Source organism: Lutra lutra, chromosome 8, assembly GCF_902655055.1.
Source record: "Lutra lutra chromosome 8, mLutLut1.2, whole genome shotgun sequence".
In the NCBI taxonomy this organism is placed as follows: Eukaryota; Metazoa; Chordata; class Mammalia; order Carnivora; family Mustelidae; genus Lutra; species Lutra lutra.
In genome coordinates this window covers 60438466-60455462 of record NC_062285.1, presented here as the reverse complement: position 1 = coordinate 60455462, position 16997 = coordinate 60438466, and the positions used below count along the sequence as shown (strand labels likewise).

At 51.3% G+C, this 16997-nt stretch overlaps 1 protein-coding gene across 1 annotated transcript in view; it reads right to left on the bottom strand.

The window, feature by feature from the left end:
- The window catches only part of VDR (vitamin D receptor), a 32240-nt gene extending 24966 nt beyond the window's left edge, over window positions 1-7274 (bottom strand). The window contains exon 1 of the mRNA XM_047741923.1: window positions 7127-7274. Within this exon, the coding sequence (XP_047597879.1) occupies window positions 7127-7272 (146 nt within the window). The 5' untranslated portion in view covers window positions 7273-7274. The remainder of the gene's footprint in view (window positions 1-7126) is intronic.
- Between the last annotated feature and the right edge of the window lie 9723 nt (window positions 7275-16997).

The following is a 16997-nucleotide window of genomic DNA, read 5'->3' as shown; positions in this document are numbered from 1 at the left end:
GCCATCACAAAGAACTGTCACACTCTGGAGTGTCGATCAGTGTTCAGGGAGGGAATGCTCCCTCTCCAGCTCCAACAGGGAGACTGAGGTCATCCCTACCCCCAAACCAGCTTTCAGGTGTGTCCAGCCCAGCATAGTTGCCAGGGCTGTGGGTCTCTCAGGCTCTGCGGCCCAGTTCTTCCCAACTCTCCTGCCTGCTAAGGGCATTTCCGCACATGTGGCTGACATCTGGCCTCTGCTTGCAAGGAGTCAGGCAGCCAGACCAGTCAGCTCTGGCTCTCTGCTTTGTCCCGAAGATCCACACCCTGTCCTGCCTTCCTCCCCATGCTAATTGCTTGTGAGCTTCTTTGGTTTTGAGAAACAAGAGCTTCGAGTTTCCATGGGAGCCCATTGCCTTAGCTGCTCTCTGAGCCTGGACCCTGTCATCCTCTGGGTGGTTGGCAATTATACCCCAGCTCAGGAAGGAGGGGTTGGGGTGGTGCCACTGGGCTAAATATAGACACAGTTTCTAGAAAGTCAGGGGTGAGAGAGGACATTGACCAATTCATCAAAACATGACAGACAAGCTGTTCACAGAAGCATGAAGTGCCTGGGGCCAGGGACTCAAGCCTGGGACCATAGGGTCCTTCTCGGGTCGGTGGCCCCATCACCAGAGACCCACCCTGAAAATCCCCAGCCTGGGGCCAAGCGACGACTCTGGCTTTGTCTCCACTGCAATCCTGAGTATCACAGAAATCTCAGAGCCTGGACTGGATCCAGGAGCCTGGTGGAGCTCCCGATGGGAAAGACCAACAAGGTCGGGACCCATAGGGCACCTTTGTATGTGGCAGCATCAAAGGCTTCTCGGGAGAGTTTAAAAAAGCCAACTCTACAGAAAGCTAGGTTAACACCGTGGTAAAGAGCATGAGCCCCCTTTCTGGACAGCAATTGGGTCATATTCACCGACATGTAAAAGGCACAGAGCTTTTAACGCAGTGAACCTACTTCTAGGCGTTCATCCTGTGAGTCAATCAGCCCATGGGCCCAAAGACATGTGCGTAAAGGTGGTCGCAGCAGCACTGTATGGAGAACTGGTCCCTTACAGTACAGTAACTCCATATGAAATGACGGGGCAGCAGGAAGGGTGGAGGAAGAATGTGGCCGTGGGGACTAGCTTGAGGAGGTGTTCTGGAGTAGATCAAAGCAAGAGGCAGAAGGGTGAGGATAGTATACTCCTACCTTCCTGTGCACGTGTGTGTGTGCGTGCACACACACCCATGCTCTGATATCAAGAATTTGGAAGCGAAAGCAATGAGTTGGTCATGGTGACAGTTTCCAGAGGAGGTAGGGACATGAGAGTTGAGTAGAGAAGACCTACTTTTTACTGAGATGTCCTTTTGAACTATTGCCTGCTGCTACTTTTTTTTTTTTTTTTACCCATATACAGGGATGATTTACACACACATTCCAGGTTCCATGACAGAGGAGAGAAAAGGCTGTCTGTTCTCAGATACAAACAGTGCAGAAGGACGAGGATAATGACGAGCACTCGCTGAGGGCCTTCTCTGATCGGACTCCGTGCGTTACCGCCGACGTTCTCACCAGCCTTGCAGGATGGACTCTGTCCCTATGCTACAGGTGGGAGGAGAAGGCAGTGGGAAGTTAGACCTCCCACTTCATGTCCCACAGCTAATAAGTGTGAAAGCGGGATCAGAATCGAGATCTGTTTGATTCCAGGGCTTCCCTAATACAGCCCCTAATTCCCTAATTTTTCCCTACTACGGTCCTCATCATGAATGTACCCTATTTCAATGCAAGCCAGAGCAGCAGTCCAAATACACCCCTAAAGTCCAGGGGCACCTGGGGGGCTCAGCCAGTTAAGCATCTGCCTTCAGCTCAGGTCATGGTCCCAGGATCCTGGGATGGAGCCCGCTCTCTCTGCTCTCTCTGCTCAGTGGGGAGTCTGCTTCTCTCTCTCCCTCTGCCCCCACCCCCGAGCTTGTGCTCTCTCTCTCACTTACTCTCTCTCTCAAGTAAACTAAAAAAAAAAAAAAAAAAAGTCCAAGAGCAGGCAGCAGAGATTGTTTAAAGGTCTCCTCTAGGACAAAATCATTGGGATAGAAGCAGTCCCTGCGATAGGCAGATTGGAAGTGTGGGGTCACCTCTGGCAGTCCTCTCCACTGGCCCTATACTGCCATAGCACAGAGAGGACCCCCCATGTGTGTTGAGAGTGACTCCATGCCAATGAGCCTTGATCCAAGTGCTGAGCTACCAAAGACAGACAAGGTCGCCCTCACACGCTTGCCACTGCCTTTCTTGACAACTCCAGAGATATTTCCTCTCTAAATATTCTGACCTCTTCTACCCAAGCTTCCAAAACAACTCTTGGCTGGTCCATAGATCACCTTCCTTGTTCTCTTTCATTCACAGCCTGGAGCCACAGTGGAAGAGGGCCAGCCGCCAAGCCGAACTGGACAAAGTTTTCTCCAGCAACACTCACTTCGTGGTGACTCATTTACTTGTGCCCATAGAATGCCCTAGGCGGCTGCTCCTCTCTCCTCTCTGTTTCCTCCAGTGCCTGTGAGCACTTTGAGTTTTAAATCCCTGGACCTCTGCCCCATTTCTCTGCTCACTTTCACATCACGGCTCCCGTGGTATCCGCTGGGGGGTTTTCCTGGAAGCCAGAACACTCCTCGTGTTCCCAGATCCTTACCAGCCTGCCTTTTGACCCTGCACTCCACAAGACTCATAACGAACATGGTCCCTGAGAACCTTGGGCCCACCGAACAAGAAGGCATTTCTCCACACTGTATTTGTTAGCTCGGCGCTGGTTGTGAGGCGTCTGGATTAAGAAGGTATCAACAGGCAAGAAAAAGGCAAGAAGGAGAGGCAAACAGTGATCTGTTTCTCAACCCTGCTTTCCAGGACCACCTCTTAAATTTCACCGTCCTCTTCAATCTCTTCATCAAAGGGGTCTCTCTGATTTTCTTCTCTGTCCTTCACACCTTTTCCTTCATTGTAGAGCCTGGACTGAGGCAGCCACCCATGACCAGAGATTCGTTCACCTCCATTGATCACCCACCTTCTACTCTATAGTAGACCTACGTATTTTTCCCCTCTGGCCCTTACTTCTGCTCCGGTGTTAACATAACTGAGACACGTAACCTCTTAGAAGCCTGCCTATGCCAACATTTTATTCACCCTGGAAATATCCCTTTTCCCTGAAGATGTCCACACATTCCAGGGAGCAGGAAGCAAAAACAGCATGAAATAACTTGTAGGAGGAACCGGCCAGAGATGGTATCTAATTCTTGACCAACGATCAATAGAACTATGGTCACTGTCCAACCTTCTTAATCCTATTTTGGTTTGATTATGAGTTTTGGACCTGCCAGGATGACCACAGCTAGCTCCTAGGGCAGGTTAGTTTGACTATCTTGGAAGTCACACCAAAAGCTGAATGGTCAAATGGGATTACTGGTCCCCAGTGCTTAGAGAATCGTCAGTGACCCAGCTCTGAAGGGATGCTCTTTGAGAATGACCGTGAAAGGACAGAGTGAACTCCCGAGAGCAAGGACTGGTTGCGCTTATCTTTGTCTTCCTAAGGATGCAGAGCCGGACACAGAGAAGGCACCCCCACTGGTAGAAACTTTTCTTCCTGGGATCAGGATTTTGCCAACAGACATAAGTGACAAGAGGGTTCTATTTGAACTAGACTAAGATGGGAAAACACCGAATTTGGATGAAGCAAAGGAGAAGCAGGCAAAGGGGGGAGAAAAGAGGAGCAATTCTGTATACTTAGTTGATTCTTACTGGCAGCTGTTACATTCTGCAAAGTCAACGTGAACACTGAATAAACACACACTGAACCATTGTTCCTAGGGTTAGCCTGCAGCGAGCCTCTGATCACAATGTTTTCATCAATCTATCAATACATCACCTTGTTTCATGTGTGCTTTCTATTTAAAGATACCTTACTTAGTATATATTGTTGATTCATTAACACTGAACTCGGCCAACAACACTATAGCTCATGTCTGAACGAAGCTTCTTGAACACAGATTTCTCTATAAGGCACATCAAAGCTTTCTTGTGCTTAGGGACACTTAACAGCACTTTGGCGCTATGCTAAGGGCCATCTCAAACAGTGAGATCACCATTGAAAAGCCCCCAAATGCAAAAACCCTGGCACTAGATAACCCACCAAAAGGACACTTTTTTTGTAGCTGAAACAAGAATGCCTTCTTGTGGTGAATGCATCACCTTTTTCCTCCGTGGCTGGGAATGTGTGCCTCGGGGGACTTGACCTTTTCACCACTCAGCAAGCCCAGAAAGGACCATGAAAATTCTGGAAGTACGGATGTGGGGATCACAAGGAAATTTCAACTGGTAGGCAAGTTTGTAAATACAGAATCCACGAATAATGAAGACCAACCATCAGGGTATGCCTATGTTTATCAAACAAAATCAAGACAAACAATAAGAGATGTTGGCTTTTTGGAGAGCATGGCCTGGCCCAGTCTTCAAGCAGGGAAGGTAAAGATAGAAGACAGACCAGGGCAGGGTAATGAGACAAAAGCAGCAAGCTGCCCATAATACCAGTACTTTTGTTCAGGGGTTGTTGGAGGGAGGGGCCAAGGGTGGGGGACAGCAGCTTAATGTGCGCATGGTGTCAGAGCCCCCCTGGTGGTGACATGGATATGCAAACATACCATCCCTGTCCATTTGGCCATCTCCCACACCTGGCCCTGGGCATGAGGGACCTGTCCTCCCTCCACCCAGATCCTAATACAGCCCTGTCTCGAGGATTTGGAGCCTAGCTGTGTATCCGAGGGCAGGAAGCCTGGGTGCTCGGGGCTGGAGCCACTCTATCGAGGAACTGACCTCCAGCTTGTCATAACCTCATAAGCAGCCACCTGTATGGATTCACCAAACAGCCCCAAGAACTGTGGGAGATCTTGGGTTGCAGATGGGTGACTTATGACCTTTGGTGAGAGTCTCCACATTGCCAGCTCTTAGCCCAGTGCCTCGGTCATAGATGCTCATTCAAATGTGGGCAGCAAGTGTGTGAATGAAAAAACAAAAGGAGGGTAGACGGCTAGAGAGACTTGTTTTTATTTTATTAAGACAGTGTTCCATGAAGGATGTTAAGTGTTGACCTATCAGGCTCAAAAATAATATATTGTACTTAATGTCTTTTTAAAACAAATTATTTATTTATTTGAGAGAGAGAGAGAGACAGAGAGGAGAAGCAGGGGGAGGAAGGAGGAAGAGACTCTTAAGCAGACTCTGTGCTGAGCGTCGAGCCTGACACGGGGCTTGATCTCATGGCCCTGAGACCATGACCTAAGATCACAATCCTGAGATCAGGATCTAAGCCAAAACCAAGAGTCGCTCACCTAATTGTGCCACCCAGGCACCCTTATACTTTATGTCTTTTATTTTTTTTTTTCAAGATTTTATATGTTTATTTGACAGAGAGAGAGACAGCAAGAGAGGGAATACAAGCAGAGACAAAGGGAAAGGGAGAAACAGGCTCCCGGCTGAACAAGGAGCCCGAAACGGGGATGATCCCAGGACCCCGTGATCATGACCCGAGCAGAAAGCAGACACCTAATGACTGAACCACTTTATGTCTCTTAAAACACTTTCATACATGTCATCTCATCAACCCTCAGATTAACACTATGTATGGAACAGGTCAGCTATACTCAAGCGCTTAGTTGAGGTAACCGAAACAGAGAAGTCAGGAGATCGGAACCAGGACATGCAATGGCGTGGCCAGCTCCATAGCCCATGCACTTCTGCCTGCTCTTCTGATAGGAAGCAGCCCTGATGCATGCCCCCACCCTCCTTCTCCACGTGCAGGAGAGGGTCCAGGTGGCATCGGAGCTCTGGAAGGCCCCCCCTGCAGGAAGTGCAGAGGAATCAGAGACGTGCCAACAGGACCTGGAGTCAGCCGATGCTGCCCGTCTGGTTCCCCAAGCTAGGAGCAGCCTGCCAGGAAGCCAAGCGGACAGCCCGCGCCAGGCCAAACAGTCAATTAGCACCCACAGAAACCCCGCTGCCCAGTGAATGCTCAGGGCAATGAAACTCCAGGCCTGCTGGTTCCTGGGAGGGCAGGTGAGTTGGGAGCTATGTTCCCTGACGGCCCACGGGTCCTTGAGTTGGGGGTGAGGGGTGGGCAGGTACCGTACAAGTCCCAGGCTCTGATTCACTCTGCCCTCAAAGCCACTGGGTGAGCCCTTCAGTTTAGAGAAACCAGGCCAACATCGACATCCCCATTCTGGACTTGATTCACTCTTTCCTCTCTTAATGGCCAAAGACCCTGTTCCCTTTATCTCTTTATTCACCTTCAATTAAGACTACTCTACAGAAGCTCTTTCTTTGATGGGTTCTTCCAGGCTTTTCTCCCTCTTGTTCTCTCTCCAATATATGCCAAATGCACATTTCTCCTGGTTCACAGACCTACACTGCAATGCATCACTTTCCCATCCTGCCTTCCCGGCTTTCAATGGGAACACCCTTCGTCCAGCCTTTCCAGTACTTTCCCCATACTGTTGGCACTTGTGACACTGGGCTTGCTGGAAGAGAGAAGAGACAGTTGGTAGAGAAACTGGCCCTGACTGAGTAGGAATGCTGGCACATTGCTGACATTGCCTGAGCTTTCCAACCTGGGACAGAGAGCCATGGGTGAAGACATGGGCACAGACTGAGAATGGAGATCCAGCCTGGGTGCAGTTCCCCTCATTCCAAGGAATGGTTTGATTTGGATCAGAGGACGAGCTCTGAGGCCAACTTCTGGGGCTTCCCTGAGGACATGCCTGTGATCATTAGTCTTTTAAGAGGCTTAGTCCCAAAGGACAGACACAAGGGGTAGGGTAGAGGCCATGGGTCAAGGGAGTCATGGAAAGATGGGGACCTAGATAACAACCTCAGAAAATCCATTTCTGAGAGGGGCAGAGGACAGAGCTGAAGCTGAGGGGAGGAGAGAAAGGAGATATCCTCCCCAAGACCCCGGTACTTCCAGTGGCTTTAAGAACTGGCATGTTCAATGGGCATGGGAAGGAAGGAGACGTGGAAGAGGCAGGGGTTCTCTTCATGGGAGAGAAGCTTCTCCCTCCCCTTGCCCTGGAGGAGGACTCACCTGAAGAAGCCTTTGCAGCCTTCGCAGGTCATAGCGTTGAAGTGAAAGCCTGTGGCTCGGTCTCCGCACACCCCACAGATTCGGGGCACATTCCGGTCAAAGTCACCAGGGTCAGGCAAGGGAGCGCTGGCTGTCATCGCCTCCATCCCTGCAAGAGCAGCCGTCAGGCCAAGGCCGGAGCTGGAGTCAGTGCCAAGGCTGCCTGGCATCCTTTATACCTCTACCCCCATCTGGAGGAAGCTCAGTGAGGCCAGGTGGCTCCCCAGGTCCCAGGCCTGAGCAGGACTTCTTGGGTGCCCTCACCTCGTGGCTCTCCACACACGAGGCAGCTTCCCCTCCTGACTTTTTGTGGAGCAGAAGCTCCCTTCCCCATGTTGGGAGTGGGAAGCCATTCACGGTATGGTTTGGGTTCAGAGGCCACACTTGCCGCCCACTAGGTGGGTTCGTTTGGGTGACGTGTTTAGCCTGTCTGCACGTGACAGACAGAAGCCTTTAGCCCCTCATCCTAGAAGGTGGGAGGAATGGAGTAAATTGATCACATGCCTGAATCAGACCCTGTTATTGCCATCCCCGCTCCTCCCCTCAGCACGGCTCAGCCCTGACAGGCCCATGTCCCCATTGTCCTGGCACCAACGTAAGCAAAATCCTGGTCCCTCTTCTTCCCCCGCCCCCCGTTATAAATTTTACACCTTGATTTGAGCATCCTTCTGAATAATGTGAGTCATAGACAATTAACTGATTTTGTTTTCCGAGATGGCTTTTATAAATAGGCATTATCATCTCGAGATGGATTTCACACTTGAGAGAGGAAAGATAGAGGGAATAAAACTAATGGCTTTTGGAAACCCTTCTCAGGAAACAGCTGACCTAACTCTTCCATTAGGCAAATTGAGCCCTCGGCTTCCCGCTCTCGGGCTCAGAGCTCCTCGGGCCTCCCCAAAAGGCTTCAGACCCTGCTACCTCCCACCTTTATCTGGGTCTTCACAAGGGCCACTGCAGGCTTAAGTGGCCCCTTGGCCCCAGGGCAGGAAGGGCCCTCAGAGCAGAAGAAACTTGAGAGAGAAAGTCAGTTATGAGGCAGTGCCACGTTCTCCTACCCTGAGGTCGGAGGGGTAGATTCTGGGGGGCCCTTGGGAGGCTCTGAGCTTCTTTCCAATGCAATCTCTGAGCTGGAATTTGGCATATCAAAGCCCCTTCGAGTCTTATCCCATTTACTCTTACATTACCCAGGACATAAATGCTATTAATCACTCGCTTTACAAATGAGGCCCAGAGGGATGCCTGGGTGGCTCAGTCATTAAGCATCTGCCTTCGGCTCAGGTCATGATCCTGGGGTCCTGGGATCACGCCCCACATCGGGCTCCCTGCTCAGTGGGGAAGCCTGCTTCTCCCACTCCCCCTGCTCATGTTCCCTCTCTCACTGTGTCCCTCTCGGTCAAATAAATAAATAAGATCTTTAAAAACAAACAAAAAAAAAGCAAAGGAGGCCCAGAGAAGCCCAAAGCTCGAGGTATCTCTAGCAGCTATGATTAGAACAGGCCCAAAGCAAATACCTATTTTTTTTTTTTAATTCCACGAAGAGCTTCAAACCAAAGGAAGAAAGTGAGACAGATAAGGATAGGGGTAGAGGGAACCCTGATTGCAGGCAGCTGTATATCCCTTACCTGTCTCACCTTTTCTTCTCCCGGGAACCATACTGGGAACTAATACTGATGCCACTACCCAGCCCTATCACAGCGAGATTGATACTTGTTAAACTGTAATGTTTATATATACACATGCAGAGAGAGACTGACATAGAGAGACTTAAAAAAAAAAAAAAAAAGAACAAAGGAATGATTAACAGAAACCTTTGAGGGATTGAAATTGGGGAAAAGCATGCAGAGGGCCTCTGTAGTAACTATATTCTATTTCTTTGAGGGGTAGGTATATGGTATCTTACTATTTTATTATTATTATTAAAACACTATTTTATGTTTTATATGTCCGTCTGTGTATCTAAGACATTGCACAATTTTTAAACAATTCCAAAGAGAAGAAAAAGTGCCTGTGTGTTTGTCGACATTGTCCCTGTAGCCCACCCCACGTCCAAGCCAACTCCCCCGGACTTCTGGGGAAGCCAGAAGCCAGTCCACACATCCAAGCCGTGGACAGGGATCCCAGAGGCCCAAAACCATCGTGGGGCAATAGGAGAAACTGTCTAGGATGCTTGTGGCTTAACCCCAGGTCAGCTGAGATGTTGCAACTCTCCGTCATTGTGATGTTGCTACAGAGTCTGTGTCATTCAGGAGATCAAACATCTGGTGGATTTGGTGGAAAAAAGAGAAATCAAATGTGGGTGTGGGGAGTGGGGAATACCAGTCAAATTGGCCCAACAAGGGCACATCGTCACACGGGCTTCCTGGACATGCCATGATGCAGGAGATTTGGAAGAACAGGCTTCCCCAGCATGGCAACAGGCCCTTCCTGCAACTTTGTGAGCTGCCACCTGGACATCGGGAATGATGCTGGCCAGGGGCTGGGGATTCCTGACCCTGAGGCAGGCCACATAGAAGGCTGGACCCAGCAGCCATAAGCCCACAAGAAATAGGACGATTTTAGGAGCACCAAGAGAAAACTCAGCCCTGTCTGGAGTTATTTGCTGCTACTAAGGAGCCAGGGCCCAGGACCAGAGTCCAGAGGTGGAAAAGGGGCCCAGGCATATACGGCCTGAGAGCTGGCAGTCCCAGGCATGGCAAGCAGACACTGTGCGGGCCAGGGAGACAGAGAGGAAACTGGAGCTGGGGAAGAAACATTGCTACGTGGGACAGTCCCCGGGGCCCTGGCCTGAGAGTCAGCAGGCCCCTCCCTTCGGAGCCCCCACCCCTGCCTCCAGCGGGCTTTGGGTCTCCGCAGGGCTGCCGCGGGTGCGCTGACACGGGACCTGACCTATGTGTGCCAAGCCCGGGGTAGTATTCTCTTCCTTCCCTTGGTTCCCTCCTTCCCATGGCACGCACCTGTGCCGGGAAGACAGAAGGCCAGTGAGGTGGTGGCTGGTGAGTTAAACACCCACCTGAAGGAGCAGGGGACCAGCGAAGTTGAGCCCAGGGATGCCCTCTGTGAGGTCACAGATGCAGCCAGCCAAAAGGACTCTGCAGTGACAAAAGGGAAACGCTTCATCTACAGCTCACACTGACCTCACAGCCAGTCCTCGGGTGAGCCCAGTGAGCAGCGGTGAGGTTCTTTCCAGAGACTTTAGTCTCCAGATCAGGGATGGAAAACATGGCAGAGTGATTTGTTGGGCACTGGCGTGCCATGTCATCACTGGCAGGGGTGAGGGGTGGGAACCAGGCGGCAGCCAGGACAGGCCCTCCCTTGCAGCGGGGAGCAGTAAGAAGCAGCGGGGAAAGGGTCGGGGGCAGCAACCAGCACATGGTCCCTGCTGTCGGTGCTCCTGTTTCTTTCACAGCAGAGGATGTTGGGAGGGAGGAAAGGCTTTCTTTTCCTTTTCCTTTTTTTTTTTTTTTTTTAAGATTTATTTATTTGAGACAGAGAGAGCAAGAGTGAGCAGGAACAGAGGAGGAGGGGCAGAAGCAGACACACACACACCCCCCCCACTAAAAAGGGAGCCCCAATGCAGGACTCAATCCCAGGACCCCAGGATTGCCACCTGAGCTGAAGGCAGATGCTTAACCCACTGAGCCACTCAGGCTCCCCGGAAGGGCTTTTCTCTAAGGGAGCTTTGCTGTTTCCATGGCCCCCACCCCCAGATTTGAGGGATGCTCAGTGAGGAGCAGAGCCAGAGGGTGGCCTGGCGCATGGCTGATGCCAGGGAAAAGACCTCAGCCCAGGTAGTCCTGCCAAGACACCTCAGCGGGGCTGGGAGTGGTAAAGCAAAGACTGCTGCCCCAGGAGAGCCTCAAAGACAGGTGTTTGGGATGCTGGCCTGAAGACTGGGTGTAGGCGGGGCAAGTGCTGCAGGGGTTAAATATGGCAACTCATTGCTTTCAAACAGGATGTTTTCTGCCACTTTTAGCTCTTCCTGAGCAGTGCTCCACATCCCCCAACCCCCGGCCTCAGCAAAGGCCGAAGGTGGGCTGACTCCGGTGCCCAGAGTATGTGTGTGAGTGGCATGCTGGCTCATCAAGGTGGGGCTGTGGAATTTCACCCTTCCCGCTTCTCCCCACACCCAGCCCTGCTTGTCTACCCACAGAGACAGACAGACCACACACACATGCATGCACACTCACACACTTCCTTCCCTAATGCCAACAGGAGGTGCCTGACCCTGAACCCTGGCAAAGGCCTTTAAGCCAGTCCCCAGATGGGGAAGGTCTGGAACCCAAGCTTTTGTTTCCCTGCCTCCCAAAGGCCTGACTAGGCAAGGCAGGGAAGAGCCCAAGGGGATTCCGAGATGTGGCTCCCAGGACCATCAGCCCACTGAGCCCACTCACTATCCCCTTGGGGACTGCCAGTTCCAAGGGAGCAGGCCCTGCTCCCCAGGGCCGTGGGTGGGAGGAGGCATACCTGCTGGGGACACACACAATGTCACCTACCCCCAAGCCAGGCTCTGCTTCGCTCCCCCTGCTTGTCCTGCCCAAGGTCCCCAGCTGACCACATACTTCTGGACTCTACCCCAGGGCCTTATCAATTTCCCAGGCTCCCTGTGTGCTCCTCAGGGGCTGAGGTGAGGGCTGAGTCGGTACGGAAAGGACCACCACTTTCCTGTCCTCAACCCCTAAGGTTTTTAAAAGTCAGACCTGAGATCCAGGTAGACTATCACTCTTGAGCTTAAAAAAAGAATATGTGGCGTATCTACTGTGTGCCAACCTGCCAGGCTCCATACGCACTATCCACACAAGCCTCATAACAGGCCTGGTTAGGTGGGGAGCTGTCCCATTTGACAGATGGCAAAGCCAAAGTCCAGAGCACTTTGGGTTAGCTGCCCAGGGTGCCATGGCCAGCCAAGTGGTAGGGCCAGGAGCCGAACAAGAACTAGCTGAATGCAAGACCCAGATGCCTCCCCTGCTCCCGCTGACCTCCCCCTGCCCCTGACCCATTCCAGTGACAATCATCAGAGGAGACACCGTACTCTGTATTGAGGTCTGCTCCAAGTTCTCCAGCATGCTCACTCATCTAAGCCTCACTACGATGACAGCAGGCAGACCCTGTGGCATGATCCCTATTTTAGCCACGGGAAAACAAAGGCACAGAGAAGTAGATTGTCTTCAGAGCCCAGATTTGAATGTAGGCAGCTGAGCCTCAAGTCCCACTCCATTGCCTTTCCTAAGGGATAGAACTCAGTCATTTCCCCAGTCCAAAGTCCTACATGCCCTTCACTTCCACTAAGTCAGGAGCAGTGAAAAGAACAATCCCCAGGCCATGATGGAAGAACCTCATGATACTTTTCCTTCTGTGGCTCCCAAAGTCAGAGGATGGCAAGCAGTAGCCAGGATCCCCTCCCTGCCAGTCAATCCCTCTTACTGGGAAAACCCCATTCAACAGACGGGCCTCTCCTCCCCAGGCAATTGTGCACTACTGGATGGTCCTTTCAGGAGAGATTAACCTAGATTTAGCCTGAAGTTCAAGTGCATGGAAAGTGGGGCAAAGAACACAGGGTAGGAAAAGGACCTGTGGAAAAAAAGCACTTAATACTACCCCCCCTTTGCCACATCATACAACCTCCCAGCCCTCCCCGCAATTCATGTTCTGAGTACATAGAACATCCCATTGCTTTGGCTGGGACTGTCCCCAGAGCACCCTCCTCCTGCTGTGCTGTAGAAACACCCAAACCCCAGGCACTGAGCCTCAGAGAAAGGGGGCAGGGAGCTCAACTGGGCAGAAAGCCCCTGGCTGCCATTCCTCTGGGGACTGAATCCCACATCAAAACCCCTGCCTGGGGACGCCTGGGTGGCTCAGTTGGTTGGACGACTGCCTTCGGCTCAGGTCATGATCCCGGAATCCCGGGATCGAGTCCCACATCGGGCTCCCAGCTCCATGGGGAGTCTGCTTCTCCCTCTGACCTTCTCCTAGCTCATGCTCTATCTCACTGTCTCTCTCTCAAATAAATAAATTAATTAATTAATTTAAAAAAAAAAAAAAACCCTGCCTGAGCCTGACCCAGTCCTGACCTTGCCTTAGCAAGAAGTGAGGAGATAACGTGTTTCCTTCCAGTCACTGAAGCCACAGTCCCTGCCCCTCCCACATGTCTGTCTGACAACTCACACCACCCACACCCCACCTTCCAGGGCTTGTGCTAAACGGGCATCCCTGGGCAGGCTTTGCCTAGAACAGCCTCCTGGGGTCGTGGCTGCAGGGTGTGCTGGGCAGAGCCTGGGAAGACCAGGATTAACCCCGCCACATTCACTGAATCATCCTCGGATCCCTGAGCGCAGTAGCTCTGACCTGGAGTATCCGATAAGCGGTGGACAAGAGGCCTGACCTCTAAGGTCTTTCCCAGCCCTGAGAGTGTGCAGCTCCAAGTCTGGATCTGCCATCACAACGAGGCCTTAGGACCACTCACCGAGCTTTCTCTTGTACCCCCTCAGGAACCCGCAGAGTCCCAACACCGTGCTAGTGCAAGTGAAGTTCACTTACCCTCAGATGTCAAGGACCAGGAAGGGCATGAGGGGTGTGGCCCCTAACGGGCCCTGTGGAGAAGGAGAGCCCAGGAGAGGGGGCCTTGCTTGCCAGGCTGGGACCAGAGGGATCAAAACTGAGCTTTCTTATTGTTGACATTGGCTCAGAGCCCCCCCTCCTTCTAGAAAGAAATGGAAAACTAAGTGATTTCCCAGAAGAGGGGGAGAAAATTCTTCTTCCTGAAACTGACACACACAGAGTGAACCGCATGTGGGGCTTTCTCTGGAGTAGATGTGCTGGTGTGCACGCCATGTTGTACACGAGCTTGTGCACGCTCACCTGTTTCTTGGTGTTTGTTGCTTCATCATCCTTTCAGCTCTGTCCACTGTGCGCTGAACGCTGTAGGACCTACCTCACTTTCAGTCATCTCTTTATTCTAGTGTAACTTAGGCACAGCAATGTCATGGCCAGCTAAGGCAAGGCCTTTCCTTCCTTCCCACCATCCCCAACGTGTGTTCACATTCTTTTTCTAGAATAGTCACAGCATTTCCTCCTAGAAGTAGCTGAGGGGGAGCAGAGTGAAAAAAAAAAGGGAAAGGGGAGCGTAAAGTGCACTGTATAAACAGAATTTGTCCAAACTACTTCTTGCCTCCTTGTCTCCCCAGCCCCTACACACACACACACACACACACACACACAACTTTAAATTACCATGAGAACGGTTGGAAATTATTTTCTGCAGACTATAATGTCCAAAGCAAAACTCAAGAGATATCTGTCACCTCAAACACCTCAAGACTGGAAGGAAACTCTCTCTAGTCCAACCATCTTAAATCCCCTCTATAATAGTCTAATCTGTACTTGAATATTTTTTCTGTTGGAGAATTGTCTCTCATGGCAATACACTTGCTTTGGATGGCTGTATGTATGCCAAATGCACAGGTGAAATAGCCCCTGTAGCTTTCAATCCCTGGGCCTAGGCCAACTCTTTACAGCCATCGAAGGTGGACATAAGATGAAGCTACAGAGTTCTGGGAGAAAGGGTTGGTGGGACCATCCCATGGCGTCATTGTGCCAATTACACAAGGACCCATTCCTCATCTGCTGGAAAACTGTTGTAAAAAGTGGGAGAATTTAAGATGTTTATGATGTAAGCCAGGTTGCAGGGAGAAGGAGAGATGATAATGGGGCTGCATTTAATTTTGACTTAGACCTTATGAGCTTCCAGGTATGACCATGATTCCCACAAAGGCAGTAAGTGAGGGGGTGGTGAGTATAGCATCTGCCTCTGTGGCCTTTGCCTGGAGAGAACAGTTTCCAGTTCAAGAAAAGGGCTCTGTAGGACAGCATGAGTAGCTGCATCAGCTCCCCTAAGCCTGCCTGCCTCCCTTTTGCTCAGCTGTGTCTAGGGGAGGCTGGCCCCCAGCACTGCAGCACCAGGAACATGGGCAAGGTGTCCCCAATTATTTAACGACTGACTGAACGATGGGAAATTGCCTGAAATCCAGCAGTTGCAGGAAAGAGTTTACACTGAAGGTGCTGCCTTTTTTTTTTTTTTAAAAGGTTTGTTTCTTTATTTGAGAGGGGAGGGGCAGAGAGAAAGGGAGAGGAAAAGAGTGTCTTAAGCAGACTTCCTGCTGACACAGAGCTCAGTCCCACCACACCGAGATCACAACCTGGGTGGAAACCAATAGTCAGATGCTTAACCCACTGAGCCACCCAGGTGCCCCCGAAGGTGCTTCGTAATCAAACTTTTGGGGAATACACGTCATCTTGGAGAACCTGATAAAGGTCATGGACTGAAACCCTGTACAGGGTCAAGGGTTAGTGGGGCAATCTGTAGAAACCATGCTATCAGCTCCCAGTGTATTGGCCATTCACCAAGCCTCTTTCTTAGCTGACTATCCTGCTACTGTTGGGAGCACTGGCAACTTCTAGGAGTTGAGCAGAACCCGGAGGCAGGAACCCACAGGGCCCCAGACAGTGGGGCTGGAGACACATGGCTTACTGAGATATATTTCCACTTCTTATCAACAACAATTATTCCTGCAAGCTGCTTTTTTCCAGTGGAAATTCTGCCCTTAGCTTTGTCAACAAGATTTCTGAGTTGATTACGGCTCTCCAGGTAACAAGCAGGCCAGACCCTGTCACTGCTGGAAAGTGTGGGCAGTGACAGTGTCTGGTGAAGCATAAGCAACCGGCCCATTCATAAGCTACAGCCCAGTCTCTCTGGTTTTAGAGCAAAGAAACTGAGGCCGTTAGAGGGGGAGGGACTTGTCCCAAGGCCACAAAGGAGGGACAGTGCTTCTCCACCTCCACCCTGGGCAAGTTCCAAGACCTCTCCTGAACAGCTTAAGTAGCTTCCAGGAGTCAGAGTGGAGTGGGAGAGAAATGGGCCATGGGAGGAGAGGAGTTGTGGGAAGCCACAGAGGAGGCTCTGATGTGGGGACGGTGGGAACAGACAACACCTATGCCATCCTGACATGCCTTTCAAAGGAATAAAGTGGGTAAATGTTACCCACTTGCTCTTCCCCAACCAACTCCAACTCCTGTCTCTCCCCTCCATGGCCTAAAGAAATGGTCCAGGACTCAAAGCAACAAGGAAATATCTTAGAGGGAAGTGGTGTGTGCCTGGTCTGCTCTCTCCCTACTCTTGGAGGCTCTCCTGGGATACAAGGATGGGGGTACTTCCATGGGGATAACTACTCCAGGCCAAAGTTGATGAGACAAGGAGACTCTTCGTCCAGTGACTTGGAGATCAAGGAATAGACATTGGAGAAGCCCAAATGCAGAACACCAAGAATACAGGGGAAGTGGTTCTAGGCACCCCCCAGGGAGACCTGAACTCCTATTATTGTTAATGAACCTGATGGCTGAATGGGATTTAAAGCAACAATGATGGCCTCTGGACAATAGGAAAAGTCCGCTTCTCCCTCCCAAGAGATCTCCAAGCCCAGTTTCTGGCGTCTCTGTGGGTCTCTACCCAGACTAAGTATCTTTCTTTCTGCCCAGGCCCCTGGCCCAAGTCCGCATAGGCCTGAGTCCACCCCTGCTCAGACCATCCCATCCCAGTCCACCCTGGCCAGGCTTCTTTTCCTCATTTTCCTCTGGGACCAATGTAGTCTTTGCTTCACTCGGAGACTTCCACCCTGTGGGAAAGGTCAGTACCCAAGCTCCAGGTCCCCCCAGCTCTGAGATCCTCAGGATCCTCAGGGTCCTCAGCATCAGATCCCTTGCTCACCTCCACAACCAACCTGGCCAGCCCGACATCCTGGACCATTTGACTACCATCCAGCTTCCCCCGGAGTCCATT